This window comes from Aethalodelphis obliquidens, unplaced genomic scaffold, assembly GCF_003676395.1.
Source record: "Aethalodelphis obliquidens isolate GAN/ISIS:26980383/991018 unplaced genomic scaffold, ASM367639v1 scaffold2, whole genome shotgun sequence".
NCBI lineage: Eukaryota > Metazoa > Chordata > Mammalia > Artiodactyla > Delphinidae > Aethalodelphis > Aethalodelphis obliquidens.
The window spans coordinates 91,446,176-91,470,174 of record NW_020837946.1 but is presented as its reverse complement, the minus strand read 5'-3'; the positions used below and the strand labels follow the sequence as shown (position 1 = coordinate 91,470,174).

The 23,999-nt window shown below is 37.1% G+C and overlaps 1 protein-coding gene across 1 annotated transcript in view; it reads left to right on the top strand.

The window, feature by feature from the left end:
• Positions 1 to 23,999, top strand: part of THSD7B (thrombospondin type 1 domain containing 7B) — a 765,597-nt gene that overhangs the window by 548,653 nt on the left and 192,945 nt on the right. Inside the window, exon 14 of the mRNA XM_027132057.1 lies at positions 8,254 to 8,429. Within this exon, the coding sequence (XP_026987858.1) occupies positions 8,254 to 8,429 (176 nt within the window). The remainder of the gene's footprint in view (positions 1 to 8,253; positions 8,430 to 23,999) is intronic.

The following is a 23,999-nucleotide window of genomic DNA, read 5'->3' as shown; positions in this document are numbered from 1 at the left end:
GATCCAATACAGAATCACTCATTTTGTCAATGTCATCCTAGCCTTTAATTATCATGGAAATAATCTGGAATGAGAAATGGCACCCAAATTTGAAAATTATTACCCTATAATTTTTCTACTTAAGCATCTTTACAGAATTATATTTTCTATCACTAGCATGAAAAACAGACTAAGAAAAAGCATTTTTACCTTGCTATATAGCTTTTAGTAGTGGTAAAATACTAGTATGCCACTTATATTGTATGTTAATTTTTCCACAGACTCCTACTTACTATAATTTTTGACCTTACAGTATTAAAGGGAGTTAAAAAGGACACGTATTATACATTTTTATTTTCACATGAGTAAACAGAACAATTGAGGTTTAATATTTTATTTCAGATCACATAAGTTCAGACCTTGATTTATAATTCATATCGCTAGTTTTTTTAAATAATAAAGTATACATTTTCCTGAAATATATATAGGTTCAACTTTTGCAAAGTCACATTCTCAATGGTTAGTGCTGCCATTCAGACTGTGCTAACTGCTTATATAGCTTAATCTTGTTTTCTCAGGACATTATATATAGATTCTCAAAGTATTCTAAATATTTGTTCCATGCGGCTTTTTACTTTGTCTTCTGAAGATACACTTTCCTACGCCAAGGTTGATGCATTAGGATAAGATAGGTTGTAGTATGGGAACAAATGAAACAAACAACTTCAAAATCTCAGCTGTTGAAAGCCAGCAAGATCATTCAGTATCCATGTCCCTCCTGCATTGGCTGGGTTTCTTCTTCACTCCAGGATGGGGCAGCCACTATCTGACACAGTTTTGTACCCTGTGGTACAGAGAAAGAAAGAGGGGGCAAGTTACACTCAGGCTCTTAAAGCTGCCACCTAGAAGTGACACACTTCACTTCTGCTCACATTTCATTGGCTAAAGCAAGTAAGAAGATCACACCTAATTTCCAGGGGCAGGGAAGTGTAGTCATACCACGTGTTCAGGAGTAAACCTAAAATATTTGGAGAATAGCACTGACAACGTGAGGAGAATAGCGCTGACTCAGACATGCTCTGAGATCAGCTTTCAGAACTTTGGAAGGAAATGTAAACTATAGAATGTCTGTTGTAATTTAAGTCAAGATTTTCTCAGGGCAAGGAGATATCATGAGAGAACTTAATACAGGCTCTTGCAGCCACAGTTATACAAATTACCCAGTAATATTATGTTGTCAACAATCTGTATCTTTGTAGTGTTTCAAATGCCAAGTTTATTATGTGCTTAAAGCGTTCAGTCACTTAAATTTTAACAGCATTTATTTGCAGTAATGCTAAAAATTGATACATACAGTCCTAATTGAACGATTCAAATGATTCTGTGTCTAGCATCTCATTTGTCCCTAACATCCTTAATATCTTCTAAGAGCAAAATATCTCTTTTGTCTGCCTGGAGGAACCAGACACGAGGCTGTAAATGCTGAAACTCTGTCTGGATGAACAGCTGCAGATACCTTCTTGATTAAATTGCCTGGCCAATTCAATTTAAAAGATCAGTTCTTTATATGATTTGGTTGATTGATTAAATTGACACTGATACATTTAGTTAGAGCAAGTGAACCAGGTTAAGCAATTAGTCAAAAGCCTGTGTCTACTGCAAAATTTGCCAATATTTTCACATGAAATACTTAGAAAATTGAAGCCAGAATCCATTTGTTACCTCAGATTGTTATGTAATTTGTATATAGTATTTGTATCATTTAATATGTCATTTATTATATACCATGTTTTTTTTCTTATTTATAAGACTGCTCTCTAGCAAAATATGAATTTCTTTAAGGCCAGGGTTGATTATCAACTTTGTCACTCCAGCACCAAAGAGAACATCCTGAGGTCATAATAATGATTTTTTTCTACTTGATAGTGAGCTCTTTATCTCTGTCAAGTCTGGATTCAAGATCCCTTTCTAATTCTGACCAGTCTATAAAATGAAGCTTTTGGCCTTGGTGACGTTGAATAGCTCATCATCTAAAAGTTCACCAGTAAATTATATTGTTAATTAAGAAAACTGGTTGACACTTAGATGATTTTTTCTGGTAGATGTAATAAACTTTAATACATAATTATGCTGTGAAATATTTGAGCTTTAAGGAATCCAGGAAAACTTTCTCCTTAATGTGACTATTTGAACTTTGCGTAACTTCTCATTCAGCTGTATTCAGGTATCTGATTAGGTTGTGGGTCCCAAATAAGGTATTTTGTTATCTGCAATACCATAACCATCATTTTATAATGGTTAATATTAGAGAGTCTTTGCTGATGCGTTCTCATATATGTAGTAAAGGTATTTTTCTACGAGTAGGGAGTGTTTTCAAAAATATTCTTTTAATTCAAAATTTTAAAGGAAGAGATAAAGATAACTAAGGTGCTTTCTAGCTCTCCCCTCTCAGGCCCCACAGAAGCCTAAATAAGGTTGGACCCATCTTTGAAAGACTGTATCTTTGAAAGAATGTAACTGCTGTTCATAAGCGGTATTCCCAGGCCAAAATATAAATTCACCAAAGCAAGCTGGCAACCTTATTGAGTTTGCACTACATAGCCACACACTAATGGATTGAGATTTTAAATAAATATTTAACAGTTAGTGTTTCCCTTGAGAACAATGGCAAAGTATTGGTCTAATTTCTCAAATTCTTTCTTGTGACAATATCAAAACATTGGCCCCCATACTTTCCCCACCTCTCCTAAAGGACATCTACTTTAAACCACTCTGACTTAAGTCATCAGATACTTTTAAGTATAGTACATGTTACTAGATAAATAGTAGAACTAAAATGTATAAATTAAAATAATAAATCTTTAAATATTGACAAATGAAGACATGATATCATTTTAACTCACAAAGTTCTCCCAGATCTTCACTTTGAACTAGGGAAGGAGGTGATCAGCATTTTCTTTATCTTTTCCTGATTTTATTTTTGGTAGTATGTTTTCATTATTTCAGCAAAGTGTCAGTAAATAGAACATTCACTGTCTAGGAGGATGTTTGCCATTACTTTACACAGTAGGAAAATATAAGTAAATTAACCTAGGTTATTTCCTCAGGCTTAATGTCATCAATATCTCCTTTCACGTCTTCCAAAACAAGATCTTACTGGGGCAGGGGGAGGAGCAGGGGAGCAGGGGAGATGTTAGTACTTGAATGCCAGAGAAAAAAATGCACAGCAGGTACTATCCTGGGAAGTGGTTTTAGCAATGAGACCACTGTGTTAAGAGAGCAGTGTTTTCACCTACGTCTATTGGAGCAATATTTGGGGGTTAGTTATATAGACTGAAGCCAGGTTCCTGGGCTTCAGCCCTATTGGGTGTAAGTCATTCAATAAATTCCTCCAGTTATAACATAGAGACTCTATTAGTGGATTCTGTTTAGTTCATCTTCATCTATAATATCAACAGATCCTTTTTGAACACCTACTATGTACAATGTATATGGCTTACAGAATCACCATGTTGGATGCATTCTTTATTGATAATTCTGTAATGACTACTTCCTACTGAATTTCATATGCATACAGATAACTAAAATAGAACATGAAAGCATCCCCAGGCTAAGTAATATGATGGTCCAAGCAGTGTATTCTGCATATAAATTAGAGCATCAAATATTTTCAGTAGGAAAATTGCTTCTTTCATTGAAGCTAGATTTAGATTTCTGAATGTTGCCAGTTCAGCTAGTCTGTGGTATATTTTATGTAAATGAGTTTTTAAAACATTAGTGAAGTTTCCATAGTCAGGAATTGGAATTCTCTTATGGGAGGTTAACCTTGTAGGTAGTCACATTTGGTCATACTCTGCTTCCAACAGTTGTAAGTATTAAGTATGTGGGTAGAACTGATCCTTTCCATTATGAGATAGGTATAACAATATGCAGTTATTAATGGTTCTCACTATGGGCTTTCCTTTGGGGTATACGCTAGCATGAAAATAACTTTTCTGAAAAATAAATGTCACTGTTGCTTAGACCTGTTGAATTTCAGAATTATTTTATACTCACTGAATTTATGACCTTGACTTTCATAGAGATCCTCTGGGTTTATGTCTTATCATAGGGAATAAAAAGAAAACAGTATTGCTAAGAGGCTCTCTAATTAAAATCCATCAGTATGCAAGTATATATGAAAATGATTTAAAATCTCATTAAATTAAAAGGCCATCTGATTCAAAATCTGCTTTAAAATAGGATCTAAATAGGCCCTCAGATATTTACAAGTTATTTATATGAAGTCTCCTGAAATTTCATATTTGAAGCATTTATACCGTGAGAGTTAATTCTGCTTAATTACTAGTCCTGCTGTTTTCATTCAGTAGCAAATGGAATCATTTTGTGACTCAGTTTCTCTGTAAAACTGAGTAATGCCTGTGGCCTATATTTAATCCTATAGTTAGCATTTATTATATGCCTAATACTGAATTAACTGTCAAACCTCCTTAGAAAGGACTGTAGAATTGTAACTATGGTAAACAATAGAGAATTTTTAACAATCTCAAATAGACCTTTTTTTTTTTTCAACCTTAGATAGATCCTTCCTGGTGACTTAGGTGTTTGATGTACTCTCTCTTGTCAATGAGTATTATTTAGATATTGTAAAGTCATTCTACTATTAATGTAAGAGAAATATAACTATAAAATGAGAGAGAGTGAGAGAGCTTGGAGAGATAGCAAGTGGTGAAAATGGGCCTTATATAAGAAAATGAGTGCCTTTTCCATCATGATATGAAGATAGAAGAAGAATATGGAAATTCATACAGATATATTCATAGGAAATTGAAGGAGTTCTTCTTATTCATTTCTTTCTATTTTTTTCTGGGAAAGAAGAGGTGAGATCTAAGAAGTTTGAAGATAGGTAGAGAAGGTTTGAAAAAGCTGTGAAGTGGAATGGAAGTGAGAAGAAAGCTCAGAAGAATCACCAGGCAGTGTGTGGCATTAGCAGTGCCTTAGTCTCCACTTGATTTCCAGCATTCAGAACAGAGTAGGGAAACAGCTGGACCAATCTAGCTCTGAAGTTTTGCCAGACCGGCATGGCAGAAGGAGCAACGGGGCCAGATGGTCTACTGGCCAGAGAGTCATTGTAGTAATGAAGGCTAAACTGGATAGAGAAAGGGCAGAGTTTTTCATGAGGAAAGGCATAAATACTATTGCAGAAGATGAAGTAGTCTATGTGCAAAGATTTCAAGATATAGGAGGGGGAAGGGAAGGAGGAAACCAAGTTAGGGAGGTGGTTCTTGGACTTGATTACACATTAGAATTCTCTGGGGATCTTTGAAAACTACCATCGCCTAGGTCCCGTCCTCTGAGATTTGGTTGAATTAGTCCATAGTATATCCTGGGCAATGGGAACATATTTTACAGCCAAAGTTGAAAACCCTTGTTTAGAGCCTCTTATAAAGAATCTTACAGTTTTTGCAAAGTGGTGGTCACTTTATTTTCAAGGCAATGGAGAATCAGCAAGGGGTTTAAAAGGGATAGTGTAAATGATCATTTATTCTAGAAAAGTAACTTTTTCCTCCGAGTGACTAACCAATACCAAAAGACAATGATTAGGAGAAAGGGAGCCTAGTGGAGAGAATATTTCAGTATTCTGGGCCAGAAAGAGTATGATCTTGAACCAGGGACGAGCAAAAGAATTATAGAGTGATGCTTCCGCATAAGAGCTTATTACACCCATTAATATATGTGTAAAATGATGAAGGCTGGTCTAAGATAACTGTGAGATTTTTTTTTACTTTGGATAATTTGCTAGTTTTAAATTGCTGCATAACAAATTACTGTCGACCTACCCATTCAAAACATTTATTATCTCACTGTTTCCATGAGTCAAGAGTACAGCCATGGCCTCTCTAAATTCTCTGCTTAAGAGTCTCACCAGGCTATAACCAAGATGTGAACCAAGAGTCAGGTCTCAGCAGAGGTGTGACTGGGGAAAGCTCCTCTTCCAATCTCCCTTGGAATTGTTGGCAGAATTCCTCTTCATGCACCTATAAGGCTGAGACCCCTGTTTTCTTACTAGCTAACAGCCAAGGGCTGCCCTCAGGCCCTAGAGGCTGCTTGCAGTCCCCTACCCTGTGGCCACACCATAGGCATTTTATGGCATGGCTGTTTGCTTCTTCAAGGCCAGCAGTAGAGTTTCCTTCTCCACAAAAAGGGCCCAGTCTCTCTTTTAAGGGTTTTTACCTGATTAATTCAGGCCCAGCCAGGGCCATCTCCCTTTTGATTAACTCACAATCAATGATTTGGCATGTTAATAGTATCTGTGCATTCCCTTCCCCTTTGCCACATACCGTAACCTAATCATGGGGCTGACTTCCTATCATATTCACAGGTCTTGCCCAGACTCAAAGGGAAGAGATTATACACTCATATACACCAGCGTACAGGAGTCAGATATGTTGCAGTTAATTAAGGTGAGGAATATAAGAGAATCAGAATGTTTTAGGAGGAAACTGGTGGCCTCAGTTTTAGACATGTTGAATTTGGGGGTATTTGGGCACCCAATTAGAGTGGATCAGTAGGTGGCATAGAAATTAGTAAAGAGATGGAAATTGGAAATACGTGTTTGGTAGTGATCGGTGGAGGTGACAGTTAACCATCCAGAGAAAGACTGTAGCAAGAAGTGGGCTGAGGACAGGAGCAAGAGCTAGCAAAGCCAGAACATCTGCATCTGTATTTCAACCCACACCTCTTGATTCCAGTCCAATATCTCATATACAACTTTTCACTATTCCTCTTTCTTCTTTCGATAATATCCTGCTCTTCCTAGTCTGTGGTCCACTCTTTGTCCTCCTCCCACCTCTAAGTCACACTACACAGAAGTGAGAATCAAGATCTTTCTTTGTGATGTCCAAAGAAGCCATACAGATGGCCAGTAGGCACATAAAAATATGCTCAACATCACTAATGATTAGAGAAATGCAAATCAAAACTCTAAAGAGGTACCACTTCACACTGGTCAGAATGACCATCATTAAAAAGTCTACAAGTAACAAATGCTAGAGAGGGTGCAGAGAAAAGGGAAACCTCCTACACTGTTAGTGGAAATGTAAGTTGGTGCAGTCACTATGGAAAACAGTATGGAGGTTCCTCAGAAAACTAAATATAGAACTACCGTATGATCCAGCAATCCCACTTTTGGGCATATATATGGAGAAATCCATACTTTGAAAAGATACGTGCACCCCAATGTTCATTGCTGCACTATTTACAGTAGCCAAGACATGGAAACAACATAAATGTCCATCAACAGATGAATGGATAAAGAAGATGTGGTACATATATACAATAGAATACAGCTCAGCCATAAAAAAGAATGAAATAATGCCATTTGCAGCAACATGGATGCAACTAGAGATTTTCATACTAAGTGAAGTAACTCAGAGAAAGAGAAATACCATATGGTATCACTTATCTGTGGAATCTAAAATATGGCACAAATGAACCTATCTACAAAACAGAAACAGACTCACAGACATAGAGATCAGACTTGTGGTTGCCAAGGGGGAGGGGGAGAGGGAGGTACAGGGAGTTTACAGTTGGTAGATGCAAACTATTACATTCAGAATGGATAAACAACAAGGTCCTACTGTATAGCACAGGAAACTGTATCCTATCTCCTAAGGTAAACCATAATGGAAAAGAATATAAAAAAGAATGTGTGTGTGTGTATATATATATATATATATATATATATATATATATATATATGTATATACACATACATATATGTATAACTCAGTCACTTTGCTGTATAACATTGTAAATCAACTATACTTCAATTAAAAAAAATAATCTTGCTTTATTTTAGAAAAGGAATCTTTGTGAAAGCCTTGCAGATCACAGGCACTGAGATTGACTCTATTATGCTCTCTATTCCCAGACAGGGAATTGTAGGTCCATTGGAGGGAGATGGTATCACCATTAGCCCTGAGCTGCGTCATTTCTTCTTTCTTAATTTCTTTTTATTAGAAAGCAGGACTTACTGTGCACTTTTCCCTGCTTCCTCAATCCCAGAATTGTCTGTGAAGGAGAAAGATGGCACAGATTTGGAATGCAGAAATAATCATATGTATCTGTCTCTGAAATCTTTTGTCTGTTTATTGAAACCTCTGCAGCAGTATTGTTAGGCAGTCTGATCTGTGATAATAGAAACAGAAAGTAAGCTTGATTAGTATATTTTGATCACCCTTTCCTCCATTCTTTTAAATCTTTTTCTTTCAGGTTATATTCAAGAAGAATGTGTCATCCCCTGTCCATTTGATTGCAAGTTAAGTGATTGGTCTAGTTGGGGGTCTTGCAGTTCATCTTGTGTTGGAGTGAGAATTCGATCCAGATGGCTGAAAGAAAAACCGTACAATGGAGGTCGCCCATGTCCCAAACTGGATCTCAAGAATCAGGTAAAGTGCATGAAGCAACAGATACAAAGCTGACAAATATCTCCTTTATTATTTCCTGGTGAAATTGAAGTCATCATCTTGTTATTAGTAGCTCGCAAGAAGTTAATACAAGCTCAGAAGAGTGGATAAGAGGGTACAAATGAATATAATAGAATTAGGAAGAGAAGCCTTGCCCACTTCTAGGCAATGCCGAGAACGACTTGGTAATGTTAGAAATAATAATGTTCACAAAAATTAAATCCAGTTGGTTTTTAAATTACCTTGAAATGTCATTTGATTAATCATGATATTATGAAAGGTGTGTGTGTGTGTGTGTGTGTGTCATAATGTTGGGAGAATGTCAATTACTTTATGGCTATAGATACAATTAGGGGTCTCATCCACATACTCCAAAAATGGTGTTCTAATTTTCCCACACCTAACTCTTCATACTAATTTTCTTTGTTTCTAATCTTATCAGTGTTTCCACAGCTCTTCATGTCTCTTCTGAGCTATTTCTCTACCTTTTCCCCCAAGATCAAAGCTGTTTTCATAAATGGAACCCTAAAGGATACTCTTCCATGTAGATATCTAATAAAATTGCTATCTTAAGCAATCAAAGTGGATTAGAGTATTTCAGTTGGCCTTACCTACATAATGGAGTCTAAGATTTAATTAAGAATTATAATAAAGAACTAAAATTTCTCCCATGATTGCATACTGTTATTATATTAGGACAGATATACACATTTTAATCAATTCAATAGGTGGAGTACAAGATGATGATTGTGAAAAGTTCTTTATTCTTAGAGAGGTGAATTGTGTCTTATATGGGTCTATAGATTCTTTGTGACTCCGAAACTTTTAAGAAAATAGCTACACAGGCTTCTATTCCTAATTCTATTGTGTTCATTTCTGCCCTCTTAACTCCATTTTGATTAGCCTTTCTATACAGGTTGTTTAATGGAAGGGAAATCCACGCATCTGTTGTTAATTAATTTGAATAGCGTATCTAGTACTGCTTGTATGTAGATACCATTTGTCATTTCAAGACTGACATCTCTAGCTGTTTTTTTTCCTAAATTTTGATAAAGGACACATAACTCACTGAAAATGAAAAATTATCATACTGGCAAAAAATATTTATGTTCCAAGACAGGGCATAGTATTAGGCGGGTCTTGTTTTTTAAGGTTACGTGGGATAAAGTGATGACCCTGGTTTCTTCCTTCAAAGCAGATATAAAGCATTTTGGGAAAAAAATGATGCAGAGGATTGTAAAATCAACATCACAGTAGTTTGGGGAAGGGAAAAGTGGGATATGATTAATGAAAACAGGAGGGAAGTAATCAGAGCAGAGAGAGTCTGAGGAGAGAAGCCTCTTCAGTATGAAGAAAGGAATAATACAGGTTGATGGTCAGAAGAACTTTCAAATGAATACTCATATGAAGGTATGAAGGCTATTTGACCTTCCCTAGGGGATTTTCCAGGCATTTCAAAAGGGAAATGACTACTAAGCATTTATAGTTATAAATAATGTATGAAAATTCTTCTCTCTCCTCAACACCAATGAAACCTAAGCCTTTATAGCACTAGCGTTAAACACGAATTTTAATATGCTAATTTTATGAACTAGGAAATTATCAAGTGAGTAAAAGGACTTCATTGGAGCACAGACGCTAAAACTGTATTCTCAGTGTGTATAGGCAAATGCATGGAAATGTGTCTATCAAATTTGAGAGTATGCATAAGATAAGGGTACTTGTAAGCCTGTATGACTTAAAGAAAACTTGTTCTAAACACTTAATTGACATATAAAACTTGTAACCTTAAGAAGTAGTACATGCTGGAAATTAAGCCCAAGTTCAAGACTAATTTAGATAAATCCCATATGTGAAAACTAAGCAAGGGTGGGTTTCTCTGCAGGAGCTGTTTCTAGCTTTTGAGTTCGGGAAGGAAATTGTAGCATTCCAAAGACATGTGTTGTGATGCTCAGAAGTGAATCCTGGGATTTAATTATCAGAAATCAAATTTAGTGTAGCATATATTCTGATGTAAAGAGGTTTCAGGTATCTAGAATGTATGTGGCTTAAACTTGAATTGGAAAACTTCACCCCAATCCATACTTCACATTTTAACATAAGTTAATTGATCAAGACAGTAAATCATAAGCCTTCCGTCTCACTTGTAAGTCTGTGAAGGTCAAGGAAAAATGCTATTGTAAAAAATCCTAAATTTAAAGGAAATTGTCCCCAGAGCCCTTCCTTTTCTAAAGAAAGCACACTTTTACCTGTAAGTATATTTGTGGAAAGCTATCTGTGGACTTCATTATGGATTTGCTCTTATACATGGTAGAATCCCCTTTGTGTGTGTGTGTTGTATATTGAAATTGTTGAAGATATCCATATTTTCTTAATTCATCTGAATATAAATTGGGTTGTCAGGAATCTTCGTGATTTAGGAAATATTCCTCAGCTTCTATTATTTATGGTAATTCTTCTTTAGAAGAGCTCACTATTTGTTTCCCTAAGCTGGAAATATGATCTAGTGAGAGCTACACCCACTGAGGTTGTTTTTTAAAGTTCAATTTTACTACTGGCCTTAGGTTATTGGTCTCCTTTCCAACTGGTTTTTAGGTCTAGATTTATTTTTCTGTTGTTGGAACCGGATTAATCCTCTCTCATCCATTCACCCATAAGTAAGAGCTTACAAAAAATGTAACCAAATTATAGCAGTAAGAGAGGTACATATCTTTAATACCTGTGCATGAGGAAAATTCAGTATAGGGCATATTGAGTCTAACATACTTTTTGTAAAAAAAAAAAAAAAAAGAAAACTTTCTTATGTGTATATATATATTATGCATATACTATGTAAATGTTAGTATACCTGCATGTACTTAATCATTCTCCTCCTTTGCGTCTCTTTAGAACATGAGGTCTTTCTGAGGGCAAAGGGTGTCTTCGTACTTTTGTAACTCATTCCAGCCCCTGGTACACCCTCCTGTGGATTGTCAAGTTATATTCATTGGATGCTTTAGCTGAAAAGAAACCTTCTCTCTGAATGAGTGTGTGGCTAGCTCCATAGAAAGAAAAAAATATTTTAGAACTCTGGTCTCTTAAGCTGCGATTTGTCATTCGAATTGTCAAAACACATGAGCTCTTCTAGAAGAAAGAAAAAAGAACCTCTACATTATTACTGCCCAAAGAGTTTTTCATGGTTTGCCTGAAAAATCCTGGGTGTCTGCATCCCCACTGAAATCTAACTCAGTGATATAAATGAAAAGGTTGGTATTACCTACACAAGCTCATAAACTGCTCTGAATCTGTTTGTGAAATCAATATTTATAATCTCATAAAAAAAACCTCCCTTTTAAACTAAAACCTATCAACATGATAGCTCTCTCCAGAAGTGCCAAAGTGACAGGAGTCCTTTGGTGGCTTTCTGCTAAGTGGATTTGTGATGATAAATAGCTCGAGCGTGCAGCTGACCCAAAGCGTTTATTTAGTTGGAAAACTGCTAAATAGTTTATTGAATTATCAGGTCAGTTGACTGATACCCTTGACTATGCTGTGCATAATCTAATACATAATGTATTTTAATTTTTTATAGTCTATAATGTGGTGAGTGGATTTAAGTGCACTTGTACTGTATCTTTTTGCTCTCTTTTTCCTTGTGGAGTTCTGCTTAATAGAAGATTAAATATAGGGACATTAAAGCTCCATTGGACTTACATTTCCCTTTATGAGTTCTTTACACAATTGAAGGCAAGGGAGTGCCAGGAAATTCTATGTTGTTTATATGTTGCACATTTGTGTGTCCCATGTACTGGAATAAAAATCTGGCAGTGAGATTCATTCTCTGTGCTTTTTAAAATGCATCTATTTAAACACAATTTTGAAAGAGTTTTGATTGTGCTTGCAACTGAACGAGTGGATATAAATTAAATATATGGGTTTTCTAGAAACACCTGCTCTTTTAAAGGTGTGTCTTCTCTACAAAGAGAAGCGGCCTGAATTTGGAAATAACGAGTATAGTGCTTTTTCTTTTCCATAGCAGGGTAATACTATTTTAAAGAATACTTTCTTTCCAAAGATAAACAGGTATATTTTCGCAAGATCATTTCTCCCTTATAAGGTGGCTTTGGATGAGAAAATTTTCTATAGAGAAGTATCTTATGCTCATTTTGATACTGCTTCATTAATTATTAATAGCATTTTAGGATGTGGAAAGAGGATAACTGTCATTCAAACTGAATGTTTGTTTACCCGGAACAATATGGCTCACTTAAAGTTTAATTTGGGGCTTCCCTGGTGGCGCAGTGGTTGAGAGTCCGCCTGCCGATGCAGGGGACACGGATTCGTGCCCCGGTGCGGGAAGATCCCACATGCCGCAGAGCGGCTGGGCCCGTGAGCCATGGCCGCTGAGCCTGCGCGTCCGGAGCCTGTGCTCCGCAGCGGGAGAGGCCAGAACGGTGAGAGGCCCGCGTACCGCAAAAAAAAAAAAAAAAAAAAAAAAAAGTTTAATTTGATTTAACCAATTTTGGCCTCTTGCTTCTTTTGGACCTGCCCGACTTCCACTCGTCCTAACCTAGTCCAAATCATTCCTGGCAGAATCCTGCTCACCTTGGACTTAGCACTTTGGCAGGAGCTCCAGACCATAATGGAGCTAGAGGTCATCATCTCGGGCGTTAATACAGAAAGCCCACAGTCATCCATGATGAAGCACATTCAGGTGTACCGTTCTTGTGTCGGGAAGTAGGGGTTGGTGACTGCACCTTTGAGAAGAACTTGTTTTAATTATGAAATATCATATGTCATAAAATTTAGAGATGCAGAGTGATTTATTCTTCAGGGTTACTTGGGAGGATTTAATAAAGGCAGATACTCCTAAAACGTTTTACTTCTCACCAACATACTAATTATGATAGCAAATTATTATACTGATTATTATACACCACACCCCATCTCAGAGGCAGAGTGAAATGACTTCTAAAGGCTGGTGTTCATCCATTCATACCCTTTATGCCTGTCTGCCAACGCAAACACTGTGCTCTCAAGTTGTGACATTGCACTAACTGAGCTGCGTAGAGCCTGCAGGAGAGGCAGTTTTTCTTTTTTGTTCCTGCCCTGTCACCATTTCCAAGCAAACAAATTATGTTTTCTTCTCAAGAGATTCCTCTCCGCCATACCTGTGTCTACACATACCCTATTCTTGATCACAGGACTACCCCTCATGCTTGTTGAAATCTTTTGCAACTTTGATCATTTTTCTTGAGAACTACCAGAGTCACTCATGAGAACCAGTTTTCCTCTACCTGTTGTCCACTCTCTCTTGTCTTTTACTGTGGTTTTTTTTTTTTATACTGGGTATTGCTACTCTGTACATATTCAAACTCATTTTTAGTTGTTATGCAAGAGGTACCTCTAGAACGTTCTCTACTAAGCTGGCTTGGCAAATTTCCCTAATGCTGTCCCTAGGCAGGGTTTCCAGGATTGGCAGGAGACAGCTATAAAATTGTGAAACAGGCAAATTTTGTCAAATTTTGTCTTTGGAACCCTTTCAATGTGCTGTCATACCTCATATTATCCCTAGCCTCTGAACTCCTGAAGTTCTGAAATATTATATTAGATAACATCAGCCTCAGCAGGAAATCACATCATATGTATTGGAAATTTTGCAAAACTATCTTCTTAACCAGGGACTTCAAGTAGAAGTGTTTATGTACTTTTCTAGATAAAAATATTGACAGAACCTACTTTTCAGATCTTTCCTGAATAATCCTGTCTTTTAACCTTTGAATGCAAAATGGAAACTTCCTTCCTCCTCTCATGCATTAAAAAAATAGGGCTCTGACTTTAACCACAAGCATTTAGAATGTTAAACCATGTATTGATGGGAGCATAGCGCCTTCTAAAAATAACTTGCTTAAGACTCCTTTAAAAGAAAGATTCTAAATGGCATGTTCATTCTCTAGATCTTTTTTTATTGAGATATAATTGACATATAACACTGTGTATGTTTAAGATGTACACTGTGTGGATTTTTATACATTTATATATTGTAATATGAGTACCACCATAGCATTAGTTAAAACACCTCTCACATCACATAATCATCATTTCCTTTTTGTGGTGATAATAATTAAGACCTAGTCTCTTAGCCGCTTGGAAATTTATAATACAGTATTGTTGACTATAATCACTATGCTGTGCGTTAGATCTCCAGGACTTATTTATCTACTAGTTGCAAGTTTATACCCTTTAGATTTTTCAAGCTTTATCCCACTATTAAATTACCAGAAAGCAAGCTACCTAGGTCCTGACTAGGTCCTGTGATAGACCCCTGCAGAAAAGCACTTGTTGAATCATGATTTAATTTTTCTGTATGACTTAAGAGTCCATATAAAAAGAGTCTCCTTGAGAAGCTTATCTAAATCTTTTGGAATATAGAGTATTGCTTCATAACCTTTACTGATCATAAGAGTAGAAAAATCACCATATGGGTGGGGGAAAAATTGGTATAAAAACAGTTTCCCAGGCCCCTGCTCTGAGTAAGTTCAGAGTAAGTTCAGGAAAGTGTATTTGTTAACAAAGCTTTGTCTTTGCTCCTTTTTCTGATCAGGCAAATTGAGGAACACTGCTGATTTGAGAGTCTTGTCACTGAGGCTACCATTTTTGCTGAAGTCAGCTCTGGAAAAGAATTTCTCTGCAGTTGACTTAACCTGCCCTTACTAATATCAACGATGAATACAACCACTAGTTCTTTGCTACTCAAAGCAAATCTGGGAGGAACCTCCCATTTTATAGAGGAGGAGACTAAGGCTTAGAAGGGTGTAATTACTTGACCAACTTTACCCACTGATGTGTATAATGGGTTAAGAGTCATTCAGGTCTGAGGTCAAATGCTACCCTGCCATCTTCTAGCTGTGAGAACATGAGAAAATTATTTAACCTTATTGAGTCTCAGTTTCATGTTCTGTCAAATTGAGTCTCAGTTTCATGTTCTGTCAAATGGGTATAACGATAACAACTACCTTATAAAATTATTGTATTAATATAAAATGAAAATAATGTTGTTTGGCAAATAGTTAAGTACTTGATAAATGTTAGGATTATGTTTCCGTGGTCTCTAACACATAATTTCTGTTTCCAGTTCAGTTTTTCATCTATATTACCTTTTAGACCTAAGTTATACAGATTGCTTTTCTTTTCATATTTAACTACTGCAATATTTGAAGTCAAATATTTTAGACATAATCACTCAGCTTATATATATAGAAAAAGCTACTGTCACTGCTTCCTGTATGGGAAGTCTGCTTTATTTTATTTCTAAATATCTTATTTGGCATTGCATTTTTTTTTCCTGGTGGCAAAAAGGGATGTAACTGTTTACATGTTTATAACTAATTTTCTATCAACTTGTGATTCTCTGGATATAAATGTTTTTATTAAGGTGTGTAACAGAAAGATACACAAATCATTATGGGTAGAGCTCTATGACTTCTCACAAATCGAATCTTCCCATTCGATTACTACCCACATCAAGAAATAATACTTTATCAGTATCTCATGTGCCTCCTTTTGAGCTCCAGCTCCTTCTCTACCACCTTCCCCTCACCAAATAGAACTACTCTTCAGACTTCTAACAGATAAATTCGTTTTATCATTTTAAAAAAACCTTTACATAAATGGATTCTGCACGATAATCTTTTGTGTCTGCCTTTTTCTCCTCTGCATGATGTTTGTGAGATTTATCCATGTTGCGATGTATAGCGATATTTTGTTCATTTCCATTGCTTTATGTTGTGTCCTTGTATATATCACATTATTAGATTATATATACAACATTTTGTCTGTTCTCATTAATGGATGGACATTTGGGTTGTTTCCAATTTGGGGTTATTACAAATAACCCTGCTGCAACCATTCTTGTAAGTGTCTTTGGTGCTCACATGTGTGCATTTCTGTTGCATACAGACCTAAGAGTTGAATTCCTAGGTCATAGGCTATGCATATATTCAACTTCAATAGATAATTGGCATTTCATTTTCACTTGTAAACTATCACAGATCTTTCTAAACATAGCTAGTACATAATTCTAGATAATGACTTGAAATGTGACCTGTCTGACACCATGAAAAGAGGTGTGAAAGCCATACGGATGCATTAAATGTTTATTTTTATTTTATGTTTACAGTCAGGGACCATCTGTACTGTATTCTGTCTCCCTGACCACTCCTTCCATTCACACTTACTTAGCTCTACTTTTCCTACTATATGATTTCCTCATTTACTCTTGCTTTTATTTTTTGGCTGTCTCTCCACACCCTCCCCCCACAAAACAGATATACTGCCCAGTTCTCGTTGAGCACCTTGAAAGCTGACAATAGTGTTGTCTTAGGTTGGATTCTCCCAGAAGCAGAGCCTGAGATAGGATTCAAGAGCAAGAATTGTGTTTATCAAGTGCAGGGCACACCATTAGGGTAGAATAAGAAGTGTCACAGGGAAGGGAAGAAACAATATGGTACCTGTGTTACGAAGCCAGGTACCATAGTGGCCACTGAAGCCTAAGCTTGTGGAAGCCTAAACTCTGGGAGACTGTGCAGAACACATGGTTTGATCAGACCCCAAGAGCCAGGAAACTGGATTATTTGTATGGAAATTTCTGAGAGTCCCTCGTTGAGGAGAATGTGCAGTCTATGCACTTTGGGCTAAGCATAGGCAGTCTTCTATTTTGGAAAAAGCTCATAGGCACAGAGATCCAGATACTGGCAGCTGTAATTTAACCAGGGCACAGTGAAAGGTTGCTACTGGTGTCATCCCTCTGTGATTTACAGTACCAAGATGCATTGAAGTTGCTTGGTTAGTATTTTTTGTTTTTTTAACTGGGGTTATATGTAGTCTGTATAATCCATGTCATAACCAGAAGTCCACTTTTTTCCAATAAAATTATACTTTACTACAGCCCAGTGGCCGGTGGAATGTGTATTTTGAGTAGTTTGCATTTGGGGTAAAACTAGATTTATCTTTATCTGGCTGTGCAGTCTCATCTGTTCTCTCTTGAAACTGGTCCCATGCCCTTTGTGGATGCTGGACCAAGGTGATGGGAAAGAGGAAATCTGGGTACGGAGACCAAACCACGTCCCGATTCATGAGCTGGAAATAAGATAATTCAATGGGCTTCAGAACCACCCTACGTATATCCTCCTTTTTTCCTTTAGGTGCTGTACAGCATATTATATCCCTTTCTCTATGGCTACTACCAAATACTGTTTTGTTGGCCTGAAAATAGATATAAGAGGAGGCAGAGCAGGCTGGGACTGGCATGTGAGACTTAGGCAGCATTCTCCATGCATGAGAAAAGAGTATCTGTCTGAACACAACTAAGGAGTTCCAGGACAATCATAGTTCAGGTTAGGAAGAAACCTAAAAGTATCTAGTCTCCCAGTTCTCAGTCATGGCTGCCCATTTGATTTACTAGAGAGAAGTGTTACATTCCCTACCTCCCACCCAGACCAACTAAATCAGAATTTTTGCTGATGGTATCCAACAATCTTTTTTAAAATCCTCAGGTGATTCTGATGTGCAGCTAGGGCTGAGAACTGTTGAATGCAGCATCTTGTAAATGATGTAACTGGAGCTCAGGGAGGTGACTTGACACCTAATTACCACCTGGAACGGGGACCCTGCCTGTCTGTCGTTCCTTTCCTATCTGAACACCTCTTCCATCCGAATGAACACAAGTGCAGTAAGAAATGTCAGTGATGTGAATGTGCTCTATCCCTGTGTTATTCACTTAGGAAAACAAGTAGGGGGCCCTCTGACCTCATCCTGCAACATCCTCCCCCCTCACCTCTCTGCCCACTAAAGGCAAATGGCCTTTACCATGAGCAGGTGACCTCTTTTGGGAGATGATTTAACTGATCATAAGGCCTCCAACAACTTCCTTTTCCTGTATGAGGGAACTTTCCTGTATGAGGGAACTTTCCTGTATGAGGCTGTGCAAATACCCCTGAAAAGGTGGAAAAATATACTGCATGGATCCATGGTTTGGAGTGGTATGATACGGTAGTGGATGTATTTTTCTTTGTGTTATTCAACAAATCTCACATGTATGTCCTCATGCTGTATAATTAGGGACACTGGGGGGAGACATATAAAAATTTAATGTGGCAGGTAAATTATGTGAGTGTATGACATGGACTTCTAAGCAACAGTAATTTATTAATGAGCTTTGGTAGCTTTCAAAAAGAGAAGAGGTAAAAACAAAATTGAATTTAGGGTAATTGTAAATGTTTTGAAAGACAACTGTAATTCTCTGCATCTGTGCCATTATTCATTCATCCAGCCAACATTTCTAAGAATGAATGATGTGCCAGGAGGAGTTACCGAAGCTCATTTCAACGCCACTCCTCCGAGAGTTTCCACTGGGAACTTGCATTCCCGGAAACTTGAGTGAGGGATTGGGTAGGTTGAAAGTATTAATGGTACCTCATATAACAAGAAACACAGTGATCACGTGGGCTCCAGGGTTGGTTGGTCCTGTGGCTCAGCAGTGTCATCAAGGACATAGTTTTTTTCAGTCTCTGCTTTGCTGGCATCAGTGTTGGCATGAAGCCAACTGAAGGATGAAGGATGAAACTCAGGGTGTTAGCACAATCAGCAGTGCCAGGCATAGCCTCCTGGTGCAGCAATGACCAAAAGAGTAAGAGTGTCTCTCTTTTGGGAATCCTAGGAACAGTACGGTTTTCCCAGAACTTCCCCCACTCCCGGGAAGGACTTCACCTCACACCTCAATGACTGAAGTTGGATTTTGTGTCCATTCCTAAACTAATCTCTGGAAGGAGTCATGGGATAAACTTGTTAGCTCAAACAAGTATTTTCCAGCCAAAACTTTTCTAAACTTCATGACATATAAAACTTTAATATTCATCTGGCAAAGTGGAAAATGTATTCAAAGCTACTTATGTCAGGAGTGACTGGTCTGCGACCGTAGTCTCCATGGGATGGTGCTAGCAATGTCTCAGGCTCCCCTGAAATCCACATAGGAGACCCTGGTATGGTAGGGCCCTGCTTCTCGAAATTTCATGTGCATATGAATTACATAACAGAGCTTGCTAAAATGCAGACTCTGATTCAGTAGGTCTGCGGGGACAGACAAAGAGACTGTAATTTTAACAAGCTTCCAGGTGGTGGCAAAATTGCTGGTATACACATTATTCCTTGAGATGCTAACGTGTACCAGCTGGGAGCTCTGTCCTAGACATTACCTGGGGTGGAATGCATGTTGAAGAGTGAATGAAAATATCCATTATATACTCTTTTTTTTTAATTTTGGAAAATTTATTAATTTTATGTATGTGAAAAAAATGCATTGATAACCTCATGCTCTTCAAATAATTACAGTAAATATATGGAAATGAATATGAAGAGTCTCAATTCTTATTTCTTATTATTTCTTTATAATCTATGCACATACATACACATTTTCCTAATGGAAGCAACCTAAATGTCCACTATATACTCTTAATTTTAACTCTTTTTGGCATTCAATTTGTTGAGTATAATTAGTTTTAAGTAACATTTTCAGCCTTATATCAAGGTGGAAAAATTAAGTAGTGTTTTTAATTGAATATCTGAAAGTCTATTGTGTTAAGAAATATGACCTAATACTTTCCCTATGAGGATATGAATTGCCTCGACTAGGGCTCTTCCATGACACTTTTTTTTTTTTTTGATAAGGACATCGCTCCATTTTGCACGTTATTTGGCATAACCAACCTACTAGTGCCTCACTCTAAATGATAAGCAAGCAGACTTAAATATCAGATAAGTAATACATTCATACACCATGTCTCTCCTGTTTTCTCTACTCTATGTAGCCCATGCAACATTTTCTTGGGTTATTTATCAATAATTTAAGTCATATTGGAATTATGCATGTACTGGGGAGGGCTCAACAACACTAATGAAGGAAGCCAAGTCTAATATCTCCTTTGGATTTCTCCAGAGTGTTTCGATCCAAGTAAACCTTCTATAGACTATTCAGTGTTGCAGCGCCATTTGGTTTTGTGGGTAACAATAGCAGATGGCAGGAATAAGTAGAGCTGAATATCATTTTGTATGAAGGTGAAATAAGAGCTCATATTTATGGAAAAGAAATCTCAGTGAAATTGTTCATTTAAAGAGATTTATATATTTAGATTTAGATATATAGCTGCTAGAAAACATTTTAACAGACCCTGAGGGATGATACGTTCAGAATAGGTACAGGTGGAATCTTAGAAAATACAAAACAATGAGACATCAGACACTTAGAGCATGGTTTCATATGTACATACCCATGTAGTTATCTGTAATGTTCTTCTTATTTGTGTGTCTGTCCTAGTTCATGCTGAGACCTTTAGGCTGCTAGAAGGTAAACATCTTGTTTTCTACTGCCATCATAATTCTTCCAAGGACTGAGCACTCACAACCATGTCAGTAAATTCCATGTGCTCCCCTAACAATTAAAAAAAGAAGGAAAGAAAAATATTTTAGAGGCAAATGGATTTTTTATATGTGTATAGAATTTCTGACATGATGAAAGTGTAATATTCTTTGCTCTGAGTAAATTATGAGTCATTGGAGAATAGGCCGAGTGCTGTAGGCTTAATGTTTGTTTCTACCCAGCATACATATTTTGACATCTAATTCCCAATGTGATAGCATTTGGAGATGGGGCCTTTGGAAGGTGATTAGATCATGAGGGTGGAACTCTCATGAATGGAATTAGTGCCCTTATAAAAGACACCCCAGAGAGCTCCCTAAATCCTTTCTCCAAGTGAGGAAACAGAAGAGATGGCTGTCTGTGGACCAGGAAGTAGGCTCTCACCAGACACTGAACTTGCCACCACCTTGATCTTGGACTTCCCAGCCCCCAAAACTGTGAGACATAAGTCTCTGTTGTTTATAAGCCACCCAGTCTATGGTATTTCTGTTATAGAAGCCCCAACTAAACTATTTAGATACTTTATGTTCAGATTCCATGTTTAGCCTTATTATTTACTGCCCTTATGGATTCAGTACGGTGTTTGAATTTATCACTCAGAACTAGCAATTAGACAAGCAGAATCAAGCACTGGGATCTAGAGTAAGAAGCAAAGTTTAATTGAGTCATTTTGCTATATCAGAATGGTTCCTTCTCCTCTTTTTGGTTAAAAGAGATTGCAGCTTTTTGTTAAAATCTGAATTGCTAACTGTGTCCACTTTTTAAAAAATGGTGATTTTTCTACGTGTACATGAAGCCATGTCTATATGAAGCTGAAACAAATGACAAGTTCAGTCAAGTCAAGGGAAAAGAATCCATGAAAATGGAACATTTGGTGATCTGAATATAAACCTATCTGCATTCTGTTTTTTTTTCTCCTTGGACTTTTAAGCATTGGAATTAAAGCCCTCTATGTCTAGGAAATCAAACCAGAAGGATAATTGAGTTAAAATGCTGAATAATTCTGGGGGAACAATTGGTCAAGTTAGCTATTTAATGCTAAATAGGAATAGCAAAGAACTAAGAGAGAGGAACTGAAACAGCTTTGGAACGTAAAAGTGAAATATGGACATCTCGAACTCAATATATGATAGTCTTCGCATGAATTATTGCCTGTCATTTGAAAGGCACATTAATCAAAACTATAGAAAAATCTGTTCTGGCTTATTACTTAATTAAAAGTAAGTTATATGCATTTTCAATCTTTATATAATTTGTATCTTTTTACAAGTCATGAATTTCCCATAATTCTGTTGGCCTTAATCATCAAAAAAACTATTGCTGTGCTTACGTACAATCGCTGTACATTTTTTTCTACTTTCTAGCAGATGCTACAAAAGAAGCTCTCACAGCTGGTGAAAATTGATATTCAAAAGTATAAAACATGACAGTGGAAAGATTAATTTTCTGTACTCAATGCCCTTGATTGGTGAAAACGTTAAGCTTTCTTCACAGTAAGGCCAGTGGTTACATTGTGTGGTTGGCAGTGGGCAGATGATAACGTTCTGCTCTATTTTACTTTATGATGAACCAAAGTGGACCAGTTGTTTTTCTAATGAGTTTGTAAGAGATGCTTCAATGCTGACACATTAGCTGCATCCCTTGGACTGCTATGATGGGGAAGCGAAAAGCAGTTTTAACAACTTGCTAAAATTATCACCATTAGAGTGAATGAATCACTAAAATATATATACCAGATGTTTAAAATGGTTAGATTTGGGAGAAAACATACAATTAATTTACATTTTAGTGCTAAGTACAAATTTTAATTTATTCTGACTAACTACTTTATAGCCCATCCAGAATAACATTTGAAGGAGTTATGGAAAGGCTGTAAACGAAGTCATAATCAAGAGAGGACACTTGATTGGCATAGAAGCAGAAGAGTTTTTGCTCAGAGGGGTTCAGGTTTCGCTTGCCCAGAATCTGTTACTGAATAACAGGCTTGGAATCGATATGGGAAGCAGGTTAATCCACTTAATTACAATTTGTGCCAAAGTTTAATCCCTCCACAGACCAAGTAAATTGTTCTAACTTATATGCACATACTTTATCCTTGCTACAGTAAAGGCACCATGCAAAAGCATAAACAGATTTCTTGATAAGACTCATTATAGAGGAGACTGGCTAGGTGAAAATTGATGGCTGAACTCCAAAACATTTTTTCATAGATGAAAAAACATTCGAAAGTATGAATGCTGTTGAGATAATGTGTTCAGTGGTCGTAATATAATGCCTGGCTTTGTACTGGGCATTCTCTAAGTAGTAGCTATTATTAGTCACATCATTATTAATCAAGAGTCTGGTGAGGATTCTGGGAGAAAGTCTTTGGAAACCCCACCATATTACAAACTTTCTTCAAGCCCAGACTTTCTGGTGGTCTGTTGGCAAGCTCTAGATGCCAGAGTGTTATGTGGCCTGTTCAGTGTTTGCTACCAGGTGTTAATACTTTTGATTAGTTGTCAAGACTTTTAAAATAGAAAAATTTGCATGGAAATTTGGATTTCTAAAATCTTCTTTAAAATCAGAATATCTAGCCAGTTTCAGCTGAATCTGAGAATGCCTGTCCTCTTTAAACAGACTCTATCAGTATAATGACTACCTTCCTTCTCTCTCCCCACAGTGCTCCCCTACACCTAGGCCAAGCATCAGTAGCCAGGTTCATCTCTAAATATCTGTGAGCTGGGGAGAGAAGACAAAAAGACACCCACATTTCCTCTGTTTCCATAATTAAGTTACAAACCAAGGCAGAGAACTGTTCTTTAAAACATGTTTTATCATCCGACCTTACCAAATATACCTTCATCACAGCCCAGAAGGCTAAGTTCAGATTTGAGATTCTCACAATTCTGAGGTGGAATGTGACGCCACTGGGAGATCCAATTTTCAGCCTGTGCTTTGTGCTTCTGGGCTGGCAGCCTCGACTCTGTCCAGACAGCCTAGTTCCTCGGACAAGCTGCAGATAGACACCCCATGCCCAGGCCTAGGGATCCTCACGTGGGGATGCAGCCCCACTCCTCAGGAGGACAGATCTGGGGCATGAAGGCGGCTCAGACTCATTT